This window comes from Hemitrygon akajei, chromosome 21 (genome assembly GCF_048418815.1).
Source record: "Hemitrygon akajei chromosome 21, sHemAka1.3, whole genome shotgun sequence".
Classification (NCBI taxonomy): Eukaryota; Metazoa; Chordata; class Chondrichthyes; order Myliobatiformes; family Dasyatidae; genus Hemitrygon; species Hemitrygon akajei.
Window position 1 is genome coordinate 51,388,045 of NC_133144.1, and position 21,491 is coordinate 51,409,535.

General features: G+C 39.4%; 1 protein-coding gene across 1 annotated transcript in view; it reads left to right on the forward strand.

Moving 5' to 3' along the window:
- LOC140714445 (heparan-alpha-glucosaminide N-acetyltransferase) overlaps nucleotides 1-6,276 on the forward strand; it is a 366,646-nt gene extending 360,370 nt beyond the window's left edge. Inside the window, exons 17-18 of the mRNA XM_073025743.1 lie at nucleotides 562-674; nucleotides 3,871-6,276. Of these exons, the coding sequence (XP_072881844.1) occupies nucleotides 562-674; nucleotides 3,871-4,052 (295 nt within the window). The 3' untranslated portion in view covers nucleotides 4,053-6,276. The remainder of the gene's footprint in view (nucleotides 1-561; nucleotides 675-3,870) is intronic.
- Nucleotides 6,277-21,491: the final 15,215 nt, after the last annotated feature.

Sequence of the window (21,491 nt, forward strand, 5' to 3'; positions counted from 1 at the left end):
CCTCAATGAAGTAACATCATCAAAAACGGTTCAGCAGAACATTAACATATTGTGGAACATTGTTATCAAATGGGAACTTCTTTGTGGTGTTTCTCAAGATGTTATAAACTATCAATATAGTTTATATCTCTATGGTTATGTATGTATGGAGCAAGAATGACAGCAGAGTGGTATGCTTTGAACATTTATTTTCCTGAGTCATGTCCATACGGCACACACTCGGCATCTTGGTGTAGGAGCGAACCAGGCCCGCTGAGATGAAAATACGCACGCTCAAAAGCCCGCCCAAAAGAGAGAGCCCAGTCGGTTCAATGTGCCACCCATTGGCCACGTGCGCACTGTCTCTCCATATTCTCACAATCAATCTGATACCATACATCTACAATTTAAAGTTGTGATCCCATAATCTGGGATTTCTGGTGGGGAATCATGCATGTGACCAGCGGCTGTGTTGTGTTCATTGGCTTGAGCGTGCTTACCTAACACTAGCTGCTCAAGAACCTCTGGATTTCACTGAATTGGTACTTGATTTGCTGATATATTAATTTTATGTCTTTGTAGGTCCCTGTCATTCATCACCACAACAGGCTGCTTCTCTTTCATCCTGCTGAGTTTGATGTACTGTGTTATCGACATGAAGGAGTGGTGGGGTGGAGAGCCATTCATTTTCCCTGGTATGTAGCCAAAATGGTCTCTATACCCTGTACACTGATTCTAGTTCTCACTATACAAGTTGCAAGCACACTATCAATCACAGACTGTTGCACTTGTGTTAGAAACTTGGAAATTATCTTGAGATCTTTAGGATTCTTTTTCAACACACTGAACCGCAAAGCCCCTGGAATCAAAATACTGAATGCTGGGCATCTGGTATTGGGCTTCTTTGCCAGGGCATTGAAACAAAGTGGTGACAATGTTCAGCAGGTGGGAAAGCATCTGGGAGGGGGGGGGGAAGGATGGATCCCCTCTTACTCCTTCTATTCCCCTCACTTGCCCATATCTCCCTCTGGCACTCCACCTTCTCTTTCTCTCATTTCCCCCCTGTTGGATTCCTCTTTATTCAGCCCTTTACCTCTCCCCCTCCATCATCTCCTAGCTTCTCAATTCATTCCTCCTCCCCAGCCACTCACCTTCCCCCTCACCCGGTTTCACCTATCATCTGACAACTTGTGCTCCTTCCCCTACTCCTACCTTCTTATTCTGGCTTCTTCCCCCTTCCTTTTCGCTCTCAATTAACGGTCTCGGCCTGAAATGTCACACCCCTCCATAGATGCTGCCTGACCTGTTGAGTTCCTCCAGCATTTGTGTGTGTTGCTCTGAATTCCTGGCATCTGCAGATTCTCTTGTGTAAAGGCATATATTCCACAGAAAGCTGTGCCTTCCCTTGCAAGCTGCATTAAATAAGTCTAACAGTGCCATATTTCCGCGGTCTGATGGAGAGCTGAGATCATTATTGGTTATGCTTGTTGTAAATCAGAACAGATGGAATGTGGAGGGTTTAATGAAGGAGGACAATACCCTGAGACAGCTATTTTCTGTCTGTCCAATACTGTTAGGAAATGCATCATTTGAAGCGAACTGGCCCAGTGCCCCTTTATAGTCAAGCCCATGTGGCTGTTAAGGAAGTGATATCATCATCATGAATATGAATGCACCAATTGGTTAGCCAATTTCTACATTTAGTCTTCATGTTCAACTTGTAAGGCGCAAAGTGAGAGTTCCAGGAACCAAATTACCGAAGTATTGTTATACCCTTTAAATCCCCATTGTTGAAACATTTTTTTGTGTTACGCAATTGAGAATTTACTGTATCTGTACTGAACTGTTATAATGACTGTCTTGTGGTTTGTATCAATTCACCCTGGAAGTTCCACTGGACACACCAGGGGTGATTCACCCAATGGAATCTGACCTGATTTGCGTGTCAGCCCTACATGCAATGACTTAATTCCCTGTGCCGTGTTTGAATCCTTTCAGAGGAACTTAGACCAAGAACAACCATCCCAGGCCAACCTTTTCACCAACTCAATGTTTGAACGAGGCTTCCATAAGTCTTACCTCCTCACCCCACTGTACAGATCCTTTTTCACACATTCTGTGTGGTCTTTGTACTAAATCCCAGAGTTCCAGGCCTTAATTCCCTGTTATCCAACCCCAAGACTCTCCTGGGCTCCTCATCCTGAGCCTATTCCATCTGTCAGAATCTACCACTCCCCTCCAGCTGAAGGAATGAGAAATGAAAGAACTGTTTTTATATTGTTACGATACATACCTGAAAAGCTAGTTTGTTCAAGACTAGAATTTATAGCGATAAATGTCAGATAATTACAAAAAGTACAGTTTAAAAAAAACATCCTGGGGAAACCTCAGGGGTAATCCTCAGGGGTAATCTTGTCAAACTCATGAGCACAAGTAGAGACAAAGGAAGACTCAAAGGGTTAAAAAGCTGAATGTTGATAGGGTTAAATGCAAAGATTGTGAAGAGATTGGTGCTGGCCAACAACACCAGCATGGATCTTTTGGGCCAAGTGCCTGTTTCCGTGCTATGAATAAGATGTTATATGAACAACAAATTAACTTAGGGGGCCAACATTTATTTTTCCATCAATGGAACCCAGTTGTAGTTACTTCTGTGGAGTCTGTGATAAACTCACTGGTGAACAGGGTGAATCTTAGTGCTGTGAGATCTTTCTGATTTAGGGTGTTAAAGCTTTGTGAGGTCAGATGCACTAGACACTGGGCAGGTGAAAATAAGCATACACATACACTGCCCCAGCAAAGGAAACAGCCTGAATGATCAAAAATCAATGGTCATCAGATTATCTCTTTCACATTGGTTGATGAAGCTGGAATATTAGACCAGGGCTGGCTGGGACATCCCTCTCTATTCCCACTCAGCCATTAAAAATCTGACTACTTGGGCAGCTGAGAGAAATTTTAAGCAAAAGGGACAAAGTGAGGGATATGTGAAAGAATGACTATAGAAAATGAGCAACGTACAAAGTGCAGAAAGAACTCAGTGGGTCAGGCAGCATCAATGGAGGGGAATGGATAGTTGACATTTTTTGGTTGAGATTCTTCATCTGGTCCGTTCCTCTTCATAGATACTGCCTGACCTGTTGAGTTCCTCTATCAGTTTGTATGTTGTTCCAGATTCCAGCATCTGCAGTCTCTTGCTTCTCCATAGGAAATGAAGAACCATTTGAATATGGGGCTGAAACTGTTCAGGGAAGGAATCTTTGAAGGTAGAAACTTGGTTAACAAATTTCAGCTACTAGTAATAGAGATTACTACAGAAATGGGATAGAGGGTAGGTGTGTATAGTAGGGGTTTGCTGAGCAATGACATTAAAACCTGACTCAAAGCCAATCTGAGGCCAAGGTGTACAGTATATCCACACATGCTGAGAAAAAGAAGCACAAGAGATTTCGCAGTTACTGGAAACCCAGAGTAACACACACACACACACAATGCTGGAGGAATTAACTTGGTAGTGTCTATGGAGAGGAATAAAGAGTCAAAGGTTTGGACTGAAACCTTTCATCAGAAAAAGAAGCTGCTTCATTTGGTTCCTGCGCTCTCCTAACTATCATGCCCTGTCACGGAATACAGAGCCTCCGTGCCAGTTTTCATAAAGATCAGCCCAATACAATACTAACTACAGATCATCTATTTTTGAAATGTAGAACTATAGAATGGTTACAGTGCAGAACAGACCATTATGCCCATCATGTCAATACTGGCACTCTACCAGAACTACTCTAATTCAAAGGCTCAGCTCGGGTAGCAAGGCACAGTAGGACAATAGAGGGAGTCTCTGGTAGGCAATGGAGATTAATGAAAATCCTACTTATTCTGTGTTGATTACAGGAATGAATTCAATCTTCGTTTATGTTGGACATTCTATACTGGGTGGATACTTCCCGTTCAGCTGGGAAATGAAGTACGAGAGTACGCATGCTGAGCGCCTGCTCCAGGATCTAGTGGGCACTGCTGTTTGGGTTTTCATTGCATATCTGCTGTATAGAAAGAGATTCTTCTTAAAGATATAATTAGACTGGAATAAATGTCACCAAGTAATTTGGTTTGAATGAAATTTAAAAAGTGTATAATCTTATCCATTTCTTACTCTTTTATCACTTTTGAGCCCGAACTTACCTTGATAATTACCTCTGGGTGACTGAATAAATTATCCTGTTTTCGCTCCTTTATTTATCTGAGGTTCCATTCTCTAATTAAGCTGTTTTTATATAACAAGTAAATCTTGTGCTGCGATGAAAACCATGAAATTATCCTTTAGGCACAGCAAGCTATGGATAATCGACAACTAGAAACATCATCCCAAAGCATTTCTGCTTTCTCTGAAGTACATTAATGGCTGCTGTGTGATTAGAATAAGTACTGTCTGTAAACCAGAGGGTAAAATTACCTGAACATCATCATAACAATGCAATCAAACCTTAAGCTCAATTTGACACACCTTATTAAACTGATTAAAAATTCCACACTAGTTATCTTTGATGTAGATTTTTCAATTCAGTGTTGAATGCTGAATGAGTGGTGGATTGGAGTCTACTAGAACATGGCCAAGTTGGTCTAGTGATCTGAAGATCGCTAGTTTGAGCCTCAGCTGAGGCAGCATGTTGTGTCCTTGAGCAAGGCACTTAACCACACATTGCTCTGCGACAATACCGGTGCCAAGCTGTATCGACCTAGTGCCCTTCCCTTGGTCAACATGGGTGGCGTGGAGAGGGGAGACTTGCAGCATGGGCAACTGCTGGTCTTCCATACAATCCTGCCCAGGCCTCAGTCAACATCGCAAATTGACAGCAGAAGAAGAACATAGAACATAGAACAGTACAGCACAGGAAAAGGTCATTTAGCTCACAGTGTTGTGCCGAACCTACTAAAAAGTAAATCAAAAACTCCCAAAAACGAATCCCACCTACCTACACGATGTTCATATCCCTCCATCTGCCTATCTAAACATCTCTTAACAGCCTCTAATGTATTGGCCTCTACCACCATAGCAGGTATCCACCACTCTCTAAGTAAAAAAAAAACACTCACATCCCCTTTAACTTGCCCCCTCTCACTTTCAATGCATGCCCTCTGTCTGGTATTAGACATTTTTGCCCTGGGATAAAGATACTCTGTCTTCTCTATCTATGCTTTTTTGTAATCTTATAAACCTCTATCAGATTTCCTCTCAGCCCCTGCTGCTCCAAAGAAAACAACCTGTTTGTCCAGCCTCTCGTGAATATACCCTCTAAACCTCTTCAGCACCTTCTCCAAAGCCTTAACATCCTTCCTCTAGTGGGGCAACCAGAATTGTATACAATTCTCCAGATGTGGCCTAACCAGATTTTTATAAATTAATTGAGTTGTCTAAATTGTGTTCACTTCAGACCTAACCAATAGGCCACAATTATACAATTTCAGAGCAGGGAGATTATTCAGACCATTGTGCTTTTGTTTTTGTTTATATTTGTCTTTAAATCTTACTCTTTACTTTTCTCCATTCATGGATTCATTTTAACCCTTTGGTTACAGAACTCCACTGTTAAGTCTCTCTCAGCTCTAATTTTTGGAACCTCTGACATTTATTTCTACCAACACCTCTCATAACTTCTCCCACAATAAACCTTCTTAGCCCTACTTGTAAGCTCAAACACTTCACAACTTTTTTTCATAGGAATTTTTCATAGCAAATATTCAGAATAGTTATGATTTGAACCAGACTGCCAATGATAATAGTTTATGTAACTATTACCAAGCTAATTGCAGGGGACCCAGCAACATGCCGATGATTGTCCGAATTGCAGAGAGTTGTGAGCACACGTAATAAAAACCAGCCTCCCCTTTGTGGACTCTGTCTATATTTCTCACTGCTTCAGTAAAGCAGCCTACATATTCACAACTCCTCCCACCCCAGTCATTCTCTCTTCTCCCCTTACCCATTGTGCAGAAGATTCAACAGCCTGAAAGCAAGTTACTCCCAGGCTCAAGGAAAGCTTCTGTCTCATAATTATAAGACTATTGAAAGGACCTCTTGTATGATTAGATGGACTCAACCTCACAATCTACTTCATCGTGGCCATGTACCTTACTGTCTGTCTCTAGTGCACATTCTCCGTACATTTAACACTATATTCTGCATTCTGTTACTGGTTTTCCCTTGTACCACCTCAATGTACTTATGTGATGAAATGATCTGCATGGAAAACTAAGTTTTTTTATTGTACATGCAACAATAATAAAGAAATTTACCAATAATATTCAAGATGCATGTAGAGTTATGGCTGAAGAATTAGTGCGTGGGCAGGGTTTCACATTTCTGGATCACTGGGATCTCTTCTGGGGAAGGTACGACCTGTACAAAAGGGACACCTGAACCTAAGGTGGACCAATAACCCTGTGGGCAGGTTTGCTGGAGCTGTTGGGGATGGTTTGAACTAATTTGGCAAGGGGGGATGGGAACTGGAGTGATAGGGCTGAGGATGGGACAGTTAGTATATAAGAAGATGCAATGTGTAATGAGGAAGGACATGTAAATACTAGGGGAAAATTGCAGACAGTGATGTTCCTCGACTCGAGTGATTGCACTTCTAAATTGCCTCAGTACATCATGTGGATGGTAAGTACTACATTCACAGAGTGTTTGTTTTGGGACTAAACAGTTAAGTGTGCTGCAGTAAACTAAACGTTGAACTGCTATAATAGAGCTGCAGTCATCAGAAAAGTGGACAATATTCAACCACACTCTGGATTTGAGCCATGGCTGAAAGACTTTGAGGAGTCGCCACAGAACATTCAGTCTCAACTCTACTCTTATTTAAAAGACTGGTCCAGTTAAATTGGAGAGGAATTTTGCAATGGAAATGCCATTAGCTGTCAAGGGGATAGGAGATGGCTATTATTTGGTTCTTGTGCAGCGAAATATGACATGTTATTTATTATCTGTAGCCAGAATGCTGTCCATAGCTGCTGCATGGGCTGATTTATTTTCTTTGAGTATTGTGCATTAAATAGTTACTACAAAACAAGTCTGTTTTTTAAATAGTTTATTATTTATTCACCTCATGAGCTACATTATAAATGTGTGTACTTTTTTTCAAATTTCTGCAAGCTTTAGTTCATGCTTTACAGATTAAACCTGTAACAAAACTTACAAAAATAATGAAAACATAATTAAAATAATGATATATTTGAAGTACCAGTTAATAGGATTTGGTGCTCAAAGAAGGTGTATTGTATTGGAAAGCTAATTGACCCTGTCAAAATGTTAGTTATCATTTTTAGGGATGATAGGATATTCATAGTAAACCATAATTATGAAATTGGCTCTTTGAATGGTAACATACACCCAGTGGCCACTTTATTAGGTACCTCTTGTGTTAAATAAAGTGGCCAGAGCATACGTTTGTGGTCTGCTATAGCCCATCCACTTCAAGGTTTGATGTATTGTGCATTCAGAGATGCTCTTCTGCACACCACTGTTGTAAAGCCCTGATTATTTAAGTTGCTGTTACCTTCTTGTCAGCTTGAACCATTCAGTCTAGCCATTCTCCTCTGACCTCTCTCATTAGCAAGCTTTTTTGTCCACAGAACTGCCACTTACTGAATGCTTATTATTTTACGCAATATTTTCTGTAAACTCTAGAGACGGTTGTGCACGAAAATCCCAGGAGATCAGCAATTTCTGAGATACTCAAACCACCCTATCTGGTAGCAACAATTATTCCAGGTCAGTCACTTAGATCACGTTTCTTCCCCATTCTGATGTTTGGACCAAACAATAAATGAACCTCCTGACACATACATGATTGGATGGTTAGCTGATAGCACTAATAAAGAAGTGTATAGGTATACCTAATAAAATAGCCATATCAGCAATTTTTATGAATGTTATCTGTCAGCTAGATTACTATTTGATGCAATAATTTAGTTATGTTATATGAGGAAATGACAACTTCAGGTTTCGAATGAAAGAGTCTATCAATTCACTTTCTTTTTTTTAAAAACTTTATTTTTATTATTTTGCCAATAATTTTCTGGGCGTGTCCAAAGAATTTGTCTTATTGGTTAGATGTGGTAACAGAGATAAGGTCAATAATCAGCCCAGAGATTAATTTTGACTTTAATGTTATTTATTTGGTTAATGTACCAAATGGGCTCAAAAAGCATGAAAGATATTTGTTACAAATACTACTAGCAGCCAGTATCAATTCACTTTCTAATCTCATCTCAAGTTACCTTTAGAATAGTTATAGTTTTGAGCTATCCTTCTACAGATCAGTAATTGGTAATTGTATCTTATAAATAATAAACCAATGAAAAGGTTTTGTTTGTTTACCATGCAGACAGATCATTCCATACATAAGTACTTTGAAGTAGTACAAAAGTTAGAGACAATGTTCAGTACAGGAAGATAAATGAAGTGGAGGGACCATGATGAGTTAGAATAAGAATCAAAATCAAGTTCAATATCACTGACATAAGCTAGAAAATGTGTTGTTTTGTAACAGGGTTACAGTGTAATACTTAAAAAGATTATCAATTACATATTCAATTAAATAAGTAGTGCAAAAGACAGCAAAAATAGTGAGGCACTGTTCATAGGATGGTTCACTGTCTGTTCAAAATTCTGATAGCGGAGACGTAGGAGCTGTTCCTAAAGCATTGAGTGTGTTTCTTTAGGCTCCTGGTACCTCCTCTCTGATGGTGGTAATAAGAAGAGAGCACACCCTGGTTGGCGAGGGTCCTTAATGATGGATGCTGCCTTCTTGAGGCATTGCCCTTTGAAGATGTCTTTGATGCTGTGTAGGCTAGTGCCCATGATGGAGCTGGCTGTTTGCAACCCTCTGCAACTTTTTCTGATCATGCACAGTAGCTCCTCCATACCAGATGGTGATGCAAACAGTTAGAATGTTCTCCACAATATACTGTATTAGTCAAAATGAGATAGGTTGAGGTAGGTTGTGAGATCAAGAGTTCATTTTTGTTACATAAGAAGTCCATTCAACTTATAACACTGAGATAGAAGCTGTTCTTCACCCTGGTGGTACGTGTTCTCAAACCTTTGTGTCTTCTGCCTGAATGGAGGGGGACGAAGAGAGAAGAACTGAAAAGGACATGTCCCTGATTATTTTGGCTGCTTTCCCAAGGCAGCAGGAAGTGCAGATTGGTTTTCATGATTGGCAGGGTTCTGTTCACAACAGAGTTGAGGTGTGCAGTACTTCAGATTTATTGCACATGCTGCTGTGTGTCCAGCTGTTGAGGCGACAGCTCAGTAACCTGATTTACGGTCAGTTTTCATTATCAAGAGCAAAGACTATATCTACTTCCTGATCTTTCTTTCTCTCATTCAAGTGGAGGTCCTGGAGATGAGAGAAAGATTAGCTGTATTTTTAAATGTATATTGAAACATCAAAACATAGGGTGAAATGCATTCATTACATCAAAACAAATCAGCAAGGATTGCACTGAGGGCAGCCCGCAAGTGTCACCACTCTTCTGGCAGCAACATGCCCACAACTCACTTGCCCTAACTGTACACCTTTGGAGTGTGAGATGAAACTGGAGTTCCTTGGGGAAACCACATGGTTACAGGGAGAATGTACAAAAAAGTTACAAACAGAGGCGGGAATCGAACTCCAATCAGTGATCGCTGACGCTGTTAACAGTGTTATGCTAACCATTACATCTGTTAGTACCATTCTTGGACTCCATGACTCTGCATTAGCTTCCCCTAATGTCATTGTAGCCCTCAGAATGGAGACGTAGCAGTTTAGGAGATTGATTCATCACGTTCACTGCTTTGCATCCTGAAATGAAGAACATTGCCCAGCCGCTGAGCTTAGAATGAACATGTGATGAACACCAAAATGTGATGATTGAAGGAAATTTTTTTTAAAAAGCATAAAAAGAAACTTGCAAGGGATAAGAAGATTAAAACACAAAGTATTTCAATGCTGGTTATGTGCAATATTCTATTCAAAAACTACTAATGATGCTAAATAATAAGAGTAGGACAGATGCATTGAACAATTATTTTGTTTATTATTGGAGAACCCAAGAAACTAACACTGAATAAGAGATAAAAACAAGAGATTCTGCGAATGCTGGAAATCCAGAGGAAAATTCTGGAGGAACTCAGCAAATCAGGCAGCATCTCAAAAGAGGAATAAACAGTTGACATTTCAGGCTGAAACTCATCAAGTGATTTTGATTCAACAAAAGTAATGGATGTAGAATTATGGTTAAGAAGAAATTTATGACACTGTAGATCACTGAATCCTCAGGCCCAGTGGTTTCCACCCAGTTATTAAAGGAAGTGCAGATGAACATTACAGGTGTCCAAAGTATAACTTTTAAGCTCCCACAATCCTATATATTGGAAAATTGCAGATATAACTGAAATATTTGTAAAAGATGAGAGCAGGAAATCAGAGAATTATAAACCACTTTACATGGTTAATGAGGTCTAAGAACATCTACTTCATTTGGTTCTTGAACCATCTGGCACAATCCCAATCACCACACCTTGGCACTAAAATAAACTTTGTTTTTTATTGTTTGAATTGCATTCCTTATGGTAAAATTTGCCAATAATTTGTGTTTAATTGATGTTTTCTTTTGACTACTGCTTTCTGGCTCTGTTATGTGCCAGTGATGCTGCTGTAAATATGTTTTCATTGCACCTGTGATTACATACTATAACGATAAACTTGACTTTGACTTTTTTCACAAGAGTCTCTGGTTACACTTGGACTAACATCCTGAAACTTTCAGTCAGTCAGAAAAAGTTTGCTTATATTTGTAAGGGAATGTCATACATAAGAAAATGTGATTAAGATAGTTGCTGTTGTAATATTTATGTATGTTATTTAATGGATTTCCAGGAATCTCATGATAAAGTTTGCTAAAACTGAAGCTCGTGGAACAGAAGACAAATGATTGGGTAGGTAAGAAAAGCAGCAGATTGGAGACAGAGGAAGGATAAGGGGCAGGTATTCAACTTGAGAGGATGTGATTGCCAGTATCCCGCCACAGTCTCCTCTGGTAACATATCTATTTATAATATTTCTTAATGACATTGACACAGATGATGGTATCAAAATCTGTATAACATAATGAAAGATGATAATACAGACAGAGGCATGCAATTAGAAAGAAATATTAATAGATTATGCAAATGAATTTCCATGTGGGTAAATGTGTGGTTATTTATTTTAAACACAGAAAGGGCTGAATATTTTTAAGTACAGTGGATTCTGGTTAATTGGGACACATTGGGACCAGTACATTTTGGCCCAATTATGTGGCTGCCCGAATTAGCCAAAATTCCATGGAAATAGTTAAAAAGGTATAAAAAAAAAAGATAACTGAGTAGCAAACTATATATTTAAATGAAATACAGAAACAAATTAGGACAGTACCAATACCACTACAGTATTATAAAACTCTGTATCAGTTCCTAATAGTTATTGTCAGAAGAATTTATCCAGTGTACGCTGTTGTGTTTTTTTCATTGACTCTTAAATGAACAATGGGGTATCTAGGAAGGCGTAGCACCTGCAGCGAAGAGCTACGTCGTGTCCAATATGGGGCAGCTCACTTACCTTTGGTCCCCACTAGATACTCGATCCTCACCTGTGGTTCTCGGTAGCTGTTTTGCAAGTGACAGTGGCCACACTCTTGTACCCGCTTCAATAGATGGGCTAAACCAGGTGAGGGTAGTCAGTGGGCCTGTTACCCCGGTGAGATAGGAACATGCCTGTCCTAGTATGCGAAGTCAACTCCAGCAGACTGGGCGGATGAGATCTATAAAGAGGTCCAACAACCAGGAAAATGGTTCTGCAACGCTCTGTGGATTGCAAAGGGCATGATGATGATGAGGCACAGAAGTTGTGGTCATCCACTGTAACCAAGGAAGACCCAGTTGCGATGACTACTCGTACCACTGTGCCCACTTGACCACTTCTGAGGCCAAGAGAGTGGAACTTACCCAGCGCAATGGGTTTTCTACTTTTAAAGTTACACTCTGGATAGCCACTAAAAGAATAAAATCAGCGCACTCACCACATGCAGAAAACGGACTGCCTTAATACCTTCATCGAGTGCATCCGCCAAATCTTCATTTTCATTGTAACATTCAAGATGATTGTTGATACCTTCAAATCTTCACAGTTCCTAACTTGTTGAAGTAGCAAAATTGCTTCATTTTCACTCCTAGTCGTTTCTGGCATCTCCAAGCCTGTATGCTTGAAACCGCAGTGAGCAAAACAGTTCCTAGTTGTCTTAGTGCTTGTTTTTCACCAACTATCAGTGGCAAAAATCACTGCTTTGTGAACACAAGCACATGCAACTGACAGTATTTAAAACGTGTTTGATCTAAGAATGGTGTGATGTCTAATAGTCAAGCAAGTGGACATGACTGATGCAAGCAACTGTCCGGCATCAGTCTCCTGTCCCGATTAAGCAACATAGTGTCCCAAATAAATGAAGCAAATCCTGGCTATTTTCTTGAGTAATTTTTGTTCTTTCAGAGTTGTCCTAAATAAGTGGCTGCCTCAATTAACTGATGGTCCAATTAGCTGGAATCCATTGCATTGAAAGCTGGAAGAAGTGTATGTCCAAAGAGAACTGGGGTTCCCACATAAAGTATGAACATGTTTAGATCTCAAACAGAAGGAGTGATTTAGAACTGTAAAAATGTAAGTAAATTTCCAAGTTACAGAACATAAAGCCTGTAATATCTGAAGGTTTCAACTATTGTAAAACCAGATGTGATTAAATTCAGTGTGGAAGGTTTAGTGAGCACAGAAATTTTATTTATTTTTTGACAGAGTGCAGAAAACCCAACAGTTCCAGATTGATTTATAGAATGAAGTGGATATATTCTGCTATCTGATGGTTTGAGTAGGTGGGGATATTCTGCAGGTCAAGCAGCATCTGTGGGGAGAGAAGCAATGTTAACCTTTCAGGCTGATGAGCTTTTCACAGAACTGGGTCATCTTGGAAACTTAACTCTGCTTCTCTCTCTACTGATACTTCCTGGCCTGCTGAGTATCCCCAGCACCTTTTGATGTTATTCAGATTTCCAGTATCTACTGTTCTTATCCTTTCAAATTGGATGAAGTTTAAAAACAGATTTAGTGAAAATGTATAAAATAATTAATGGGCTGGGAGAGAGGGGCAGGCCCCACTTACTTCTTTTAGCAGAATGTTAACCAGGATCACCCCTGCTGTGGACCACTTCTGGAGGTCCAAGACACCGACTTCTACAAAGAAGGATCTGTATGTTCTACGACTGCTGGACTAAGTGTGTAAATGTAGGAGGGGACTATGTGCTAGGTTTTCTAAAATTGACCCTGTCTACCTTAGGCCACAGATTTATCAATCACCCCTCGTATACACACACTTTGATAATAAATTTACTTTGAACTTTGATTCCAAACTTCATGCTATGTTGGTATGATATATCGCCACCAGGAGCATAGTGGCACTTGTGGGTTGCCCCAAATTCATCCTTGGGCTATGTTAGTCATTAATACAAATGACACATTTCATTATATGCTTTAATATTTCTATGTACATGTGACAAATAAAGTTAATCTTTAAAATTAAAGATCTTTAAGTCTTTAATTTTCTCTGAGACAAGAGAGCAATCTATTAAACCACTACTTTTTTTAACTACCGCATATTTTCTAATTGCTCTGTGTGCAGTTCTTTGCATGCCAAATGTTGTGTTGTTTTTTTTATTGGTAAGAAAATAACTTAATTGACCTTGAGATGATAATGATTGAGCCTTTCACAATCTCATATGACAAGGATACTCCGGTGGCGTGCAATGGCTTTGATACAACTGAATGAGTTACTAGGACATTCAGAGTCACATTCCTATGGGTATGGAATTTCATAAAGCTTCAACCAAGGTAGAAACAGTAATCTTCCTTCCTTAAATTACATTAGTGAATCAGAGGGGAAGGGTAAGGATCACCAGCGGATATGTGTAGTTAATTACTTGAATTTAAATTTCCCATCTGCTATGATGGGATTTGAACTCATTTCTCTGAATCATTAGTGGAGGCCTCTGCATTATTAGACTGGTAACATAATCACTATGCCACTCTACCCTGGATGACAGCACTTCAAAGCATCTGAAGCAGTTTGAGTGTTTAGAGAGATGGACCAAGGGCAATACAACATCTGCTGTCTCCCAAAATACACGGCATCGGCTAACCGAGGCTTTGAAGGTGCTTCAATATTTACATGCATCTGGACCGCACAAGGAACTAGTCTTAGATCCTCCTTTGATTTACACAACTAATATCAATGAAAGGTAAAAGAAAAACTAGGCAGCTTAAAGCTGTGTGAAATATCAGAGTCAGGTTTATTATCACCGGCATCTGCCATGAGATTTGTTAACTTAGCAGCAGTAGTTCAATGCCATACATAATATAGAAGAAAAAGAAAAAACAAATAAATAAACCAATTACAGTACTGTATACATATATTGAATAGATTAAAAATTGTACAGAAACAGAAATAATATATATTTAAAAAGTGAGATAGTGTTCATGGGTTCAATGTCCATTTAGGAATTGGATGACAGAGGGGAAGAAGCTGTTCCTGAATCAGTGAGTGTGTGCCTTCAGGCTTCTGTACCTCCTACCTGATGGTAACAATGGGAAAAGGGCATGCTCTGCGTGCTGGAGGTCTTTAATAATGAGCGCTGCCTTTCTGAGACACCGCTCCCTGAAGATGTCCTGGGTATTTTGTAGGCTCGTGCCCAAGATGGAGCTGACTAAATTTACGACCCACTGTAGCTTCTTTCAGTAAGATTGGCTGTCCTGGAGGGAAATCCAATGTTTTTTTTTAAGTTTGTAAATTAATTCCTTGTTGTTAATGTCTGGTCTGATTCATGGTCTGAATACATTAAGCAATTTTCTCAAAGTATAAATTTCCTTTGAGGTAATTGTATTTGTTTTAAGTATATCAATGCTATGTAAAGAGAGCTGAACCCCTTAATTATATTAACACTTTCTAGCTGGCTTGGTAAACATACCGATCTCTTATACAGAAACTATTCCACTCCTTTTCCCACCAAGACTGATCCAGGGTTATCACACACCTAGGTCCCCAAGGATCTGACGGAAGTTTGCCTTGTAAGAGTACATCATTGCAGAGGAGTTTACCATTTGCTCATTGATGGAACGCCAAGGTGGTCACTTTGATTATTTTTAATACAATCCTGGCAATGCAATTTATCGTCAGTCTTCTTTCTCTCCCAAATCTGGACTGCCCTGACTAGGCCAGGACATGAAAATTAACACCCAGGATGCCAGTCCAAGCACCCCTGGAAAAAAGAAAGACTTAGTTTCACTGAACACATATGCTATGTCCACAGGGAAAGCAGGATCTCCCAGTGGCCACACATTTTAATTCCATATCCCATTCCCATTCTGATATGTCTATCCATGGCCTCCTCTACTGTCAAGATGAAGCCACATTCAGGTAGGAGGAACAACACCTTATATTCCGTCTGAGTAGCCTCCAACCTGATGGCATAAATATTGACTTCTCTAACTTCCGTTAATGCCCCTCCTCCCCTTCTTACCCTATTCCTTATTTATTTGTGTGTTTGTTTATTTATTTATCTAGCTATCTATTTATTTACCTATTTATTGATTGATTGATTATTTCCTCCTCCCTTTTTTTCTCTCCTTTATTTATCTCTCTGCCCCTCTCACAATCACTCCTTACCTTTTCTCCATCTCCCTCTGGTGCTCCCCTCCCCCTTTGTCTCCCTAGGCCTCCCGTCCCATGATCCTTTCCCTTCTCCAGCTCTGTATCCTTTTGCCAATCAACTTTCCAGCTTTTAGCTTCACCCCTCCCCCTCCGGTCTTCTCCTATCATTTTGCATTTCCCCCTCCCCCTCCTACTTTCAAATCTCTTACAGTCTTACAACCTCTTTCAGTTAGTCCTGACGGAGGGTCTCGGCCTGAAATGCCGACTGTACTTCTTCCTATAGACGCTGCCTGGCCTGCTGCGTTCCACCAGCATTTTGTGTGTGTTGCTTAAAATCTGTTCACTCATTTTCTTTACATATCTCGCTTACTGAAAACTAAGAGGTTGCTAGAAAAATAGAAAAACAACTGTATTGTAACAACTAGAATGTATATGGTTTACAGGGAGAGGGAAGGAAAATGAGGTTGAGAGGGAAAATAAATGGACTTATTCCTGCCACTTCCTGTGAGGAGTTTGTATGTTCTCCCCGTGACTACGTAGGTTTCCTCCGGGTTTCCTGGTTTCCTCCCACAGGCCAAAGATGTATTGGTTGAGAGGTTGATTAGTCATTCTATATTGTCCCATGATTAGGCCAGGGTTAAAGTGTGAGTTGCTGGGTGGTGTGGCTTGGCGGCCCAGAAGGGCCTGTTCTGCTCTGTATCTCAATAAATAAATAAATCAGCCATGATTAAATTCAGGAACAGAGTCAATGGGCTGAATGGCCTAGTTCTGCTCCTATACCTTTTGGCTTTTGATCGGATATTGTAGGAAGGAAGCTGTTTCATCCATTGAAACTTCTATTCAGCCACAGAAAAGTTCTTTCACTTTTCAATTGGTTTGAAATTCGAAAGACATTGAGTGAGAAGATGGATACATCAGGTGATCAGTGGTGGGAGGCTGGCTGGGGGTGGGGAAGTATTTGGAGCCAAGAAGCCATAAGATGAAACCTCTAGGGATGCATCTAGTTATAATTTGAAATTCAAAACCATCCCCAAGAACCTCTGGTACACACCTGTTGTACCTCCGCGAGTTGAAATGATTACACACAAAGATAAACAAAGCTTCCTCTGATGACAGAAACCCAGAGTCCTCTTGATATCAGACTTGGGACTGGCGCGCAGTTGCAGTCTTATAGCCACTTTCCTCACAATAAATTAGATCACAAGCCAAGACGGAAGGAGAGCAGGGTGGCTCTGCTGGTAGAGCTGCCACTTCCTAGTCCGGGGGACCCAGGTTCAATGGTGACCTCTGCTACCTTGTGAAGAAACTAAAATAGGATTAGCATCGCCGGTGGTTAGTTGCTGTGGACTCGGTGGGCCGAAGGAGTTGTTTTAAATTGGCAGCACAGTGGCATAGCCATTAGCATTACACAATTAAAGCACCAATGACTCTGGGTCAATTCCAGCCGCTGTCTGCAAGGACTTTTTATCTTCTCCCTTTGACTGCGCGGGTTTCTTCTCACATTCCAAAGATACGCGGTTTAGTAGGTTAATTGTTCACAGGGGTGTGTAATTAGGCAGCATGGGCTCATTGGGCCTGAAGGGTCTGTTACAGTGCTGAATCTCGAAATAAAAATTAAAAAAATAAGTAGCCAGTTTTACCCATTCCTTAAATAATGCAAGTTTAGCAATTCATGGACATCTAATGGATGAGTGCTCAGAGATATGTGAGTGTTCTGGCTTCTTCCCACTTTCTTTGCAGTCCAGATGAAGGGTCTTGGCCTGATACATTGAATGTTTATTCTTTTCCACAGATGCTGCCTGACCTGCTGAGTTCCTCCAGCACTTTGTATGTGTTGCCCCGCATGTACTGCTCATGATAGTGCTCTCACATCTTCCAGAAGAAGATGGAACTAGGGAACATTGCGACCAAAGGTGACATCATCCTGATGGTTCACAAAACTACTTCCTTCTCTTCTTCTACATCTATTTCCTTCAAATGTGGTTCTGTGACTCTTGGAGCCTGTGGTGGTGTGTTTTCGGGCTTATTGAGCGATCTGGTGCTCCGCTCTCTCTCTGAGGGTGTTCGTTGAGGTTTTGGGCAAAGTGGGTGGCCTCAAAGCCAAGAAGCTTGGAGACTCCATTTCTCACCAATCTTGCTGATTAAAGCATCAAGGAAGATTGAACTTATCAAGTCAGGAGCAGAAGGTGGGCAGGTGTTCAGTGCCGTCTACCAGTCTCTTGCTTGTTGTTGCTGGAGGAAGGTGTCTGTGTGTGACAGTCTCTATCTCCCTCTTGCTTGCTGCTCCCAGAGGCAAGACCCTGCCTGCATTCGAATGGTCTCTCTCTCTCTCTCCCCTTCTCCCTCAATGCTGCAGGAGGGTTGGGCTGGAGTGCTGGGTCTCGGGGAAAGCTTAATTGATGCAGTTTCTGGATTGAGCTCTGCAGTACACATTATGATGTATTTCAAGTTTCCGTTTGGTCCTTTTTCTGTTGCTGTTTCTGTTGTTTTTGATCAAGGAGGCCTGCAGATAATGAACGACACTGAGCTAGATTGAAATAAACTGAGCTGGACTGAATATGCCTTGACACTTCCTATTTTGTGTCATATTCTGGTTTTTGCTCTTTTTTTTATCTTTGCTGTTGCGTGATTCTTTTTGCGTATGGTGAGTGGGGGGGTTGGTTTGATATTTTTCATGGTGCTTCTTTGTTTCGTGGCTGTCTGTGGGAAGATGAATATCAAGGTTATATACTGTGTAAATACTTTGATAGTAAATGTACTTTGAATCATTGAACATTATCCAATCTTTTCCCAGATTTTCCTTTTTCCTGAAGAAACTGTTTCTGCTAGGTTGAAATTCCATATTTTAACTGCTGGTACTTGCTGGAGGACTGTCTAGTGTGAACAGCCAATGCCAAGCAAGTGTTGCAGGTGCGCCTGATCTATCTGTGGGATGGATGACTCCTGTCACATAGCCAAGCAGTGGAAAAAGTTGCTAAGTAGGCGAGACTGTAAAAGGGCTTAAAAATTGACGATATTACAGCTCAGAGTGCTGGAGTTCAAAGTTCAATCCTGGCGTCCTCTGTAAGGAATTTGTACACCCTGCCTGTGGAATATATGGTATTTCTCTGGGAGCTTTGACTTCCTCTAACAGTCCAAAGATTAGTCCAAAATTAGTAGGTTAATTGGTCATTGTAAATTGTCTCATGATTGGGCTAGGGTTAAACGGGGAGTTGCTGGGAGGTGCGGCTTGGAGGGTCTGAAGTCCTATTCCACGCTATATCATTAAAAATATAAATCAAAGTTTATAGTACATTTATTATCAAAATATGTATACAATATACTACCTTGAAATTTGTCTTATTACTAGCAGGCACAAAAACAAAGAAACTCAATAGAATCCATTAAATATCATTTTTAGAATCTTTTTATTAATACATAATCTTCTACAACTATAGAATAATACAAAACTTCAACAAATTAATATGTATACAATTAATAGAGCTGGAAATAACTGATCGTAATATATAAAAATGAAAAAAAAATTACATATAGAAAAAAGAAGGAAAAAAAAAGAACCCCATTAACTACAAAAAAACCCCATTAGGAATCAACCCCCGGAAGCAATACATTTAACCATCATCAAGACCAGGGGTGTCAAACTCATTTTAGGTCATGGGCCGGATTGAGCAAAATGCAGCTTCATGCGGGCCGGATCAGTCGGACGCGTGCGAACGCAACTTTCGTTGCCTCCGTTTTTTCAGCCTGCTCTCATGTGTCTCAGTCTCTGCTATAACTACAAAGTGTTTCACTTTACAAATTCCGTTTCTTATGAAGAAGACTGCCGAGCAAGACAGCCGAATAAACACTAAAAACCCTGAAAACCTGGTACCTGAATAAACTCAGCATTAGCCATATCATACGCCATAGGCGCTTCAATTACTGGGGCCAGCTTTAATAGTAATTAGATATTATCTCGCGGGCCAAAGATAATTCCACCGCAGGCCGGATTTGGCCTGCAGGCCTTGAGTTTGACATATATGATCTAGACATATCTAAAAAGTCATCAACCGCCAATTCATATTTTTTTAAAAAGATAATAAAATTGGAAGGAAACCATATAGATTAATTCAAATTAAATGTTAATATTTGGCAAAAGAACCCGATCTTCTCTCAAAATCAAATCGAGGTTCAAAAGTTCTACTTCTAATTTTTTCCAAGCTGAGACATAACATTACTTGAGAAAACCATTCAATTAAAGTAGGGGAAGAGATATCTTTCCATTTTAATAAAATAGCCCTTCTTGCCAACCATGTAACAAATGCAATTACATGTTGATCTGAAGATGAAATACCCTGAATATGATGCGGAACTATTCCAAATAGAACAGTTAGTCTATTAGGTTGTAAATAAATTTTCAAAGCTTTAGAGATTGTAGAAAATAAAGATTTCCAAAACAGTTTTAATGAAGAACATGACCAGAACATATGTGACAAAGTAGCTACTTCAGTTTTACATCAATCACAGTAATTATCTACACTAGGAAATATTTTAGATAGTCTCTCCTTTGTTAAATAATAATGATGGACAATTTTAAATTGAATTAAACAGTGATTAGCACATATAGAAGAAGAATTTACGTTTTTCAAAATTCAAACCCAATCTTCATTCACAAAGGTCATATTAAGTTCTCTCTCCCAATCTTGTTTAATCTTTGGTGTCAGGTTCTCTTTTTGTAACAAAAGTAAATTATAAATTCTGCTAATGGAACCTTTCACTAAGGGATTCAATTTTGAAATGGTATGCAACAAATCAGATTCTTGTAAATATGATAAATATTGTAAAAAATGTCTAACCTGAAAATATTGCAAAAAATGTGTATGAGCGAGAGAGTATTTGTTAATTAACTCTTCAAAAGTCATCAATTGACCATCACAAAGTAAATCTGTAAAAAAACGGATCCCTTTATTTTTCCATAGGAGAAAAATAGGGTCGATTATTGAAGGTTTAAATGAAAAGTTACAATATAAAAAACTAGACAACTTAAATTGTTTAAAATTTAAAAAATTATGAAACTGAATCCAAATCCGTAAAGATTGTTTAATAACTGGGTAAAAATTTAAACTTGGAATTTTAGAGAGCTGTAAAGGTAATGGAGCTCCTAATATTGAAGTTAAATGAAATTGTTTAACAGCTTTTAATTCCAAATCAACCCAAAGTGGTTTTTGGCTCTTATCGAGCCAGTATAACCAAAAACATAATTGTCTAATATTCACAGCCCAATAATAGTCTTAAATTAGGAAGTGCAAGTCCACCATCTTTTTTGGGTTTTTGTAAATGGTACTTGTTAATTCTTGGTCTCTTATTGTTCCAAATAAAGGAAGAAATAAGAGAGTCAATTTGATCAAAAAATTTTTTAGTTAAAAAGATAAGTATATTTTGGAAAATATATAAAAATCTAGGTAAAATCATCATTTTCACAGCATGGATATGACCTATTAAAGAAAGAGTAAGTGGATTCCATCTAGAAAATAGTAATTTCATTTAGTCTAATAGAGGAACTATATTAGCTTTATAAAGATCTTTATATTTTTTAGTAATTATAATGCCTAAATATCTAAATGTATTAACAATTCTAAAAGGAATATCATTATATCTACTAACAGGAGCATTTAATGGAAACAATTCACTTTTATTCAAATTAAGTTTATATCCTGAAAATTTTCCAAAATCTAAGTGTTTCCAAAAGATTAGGA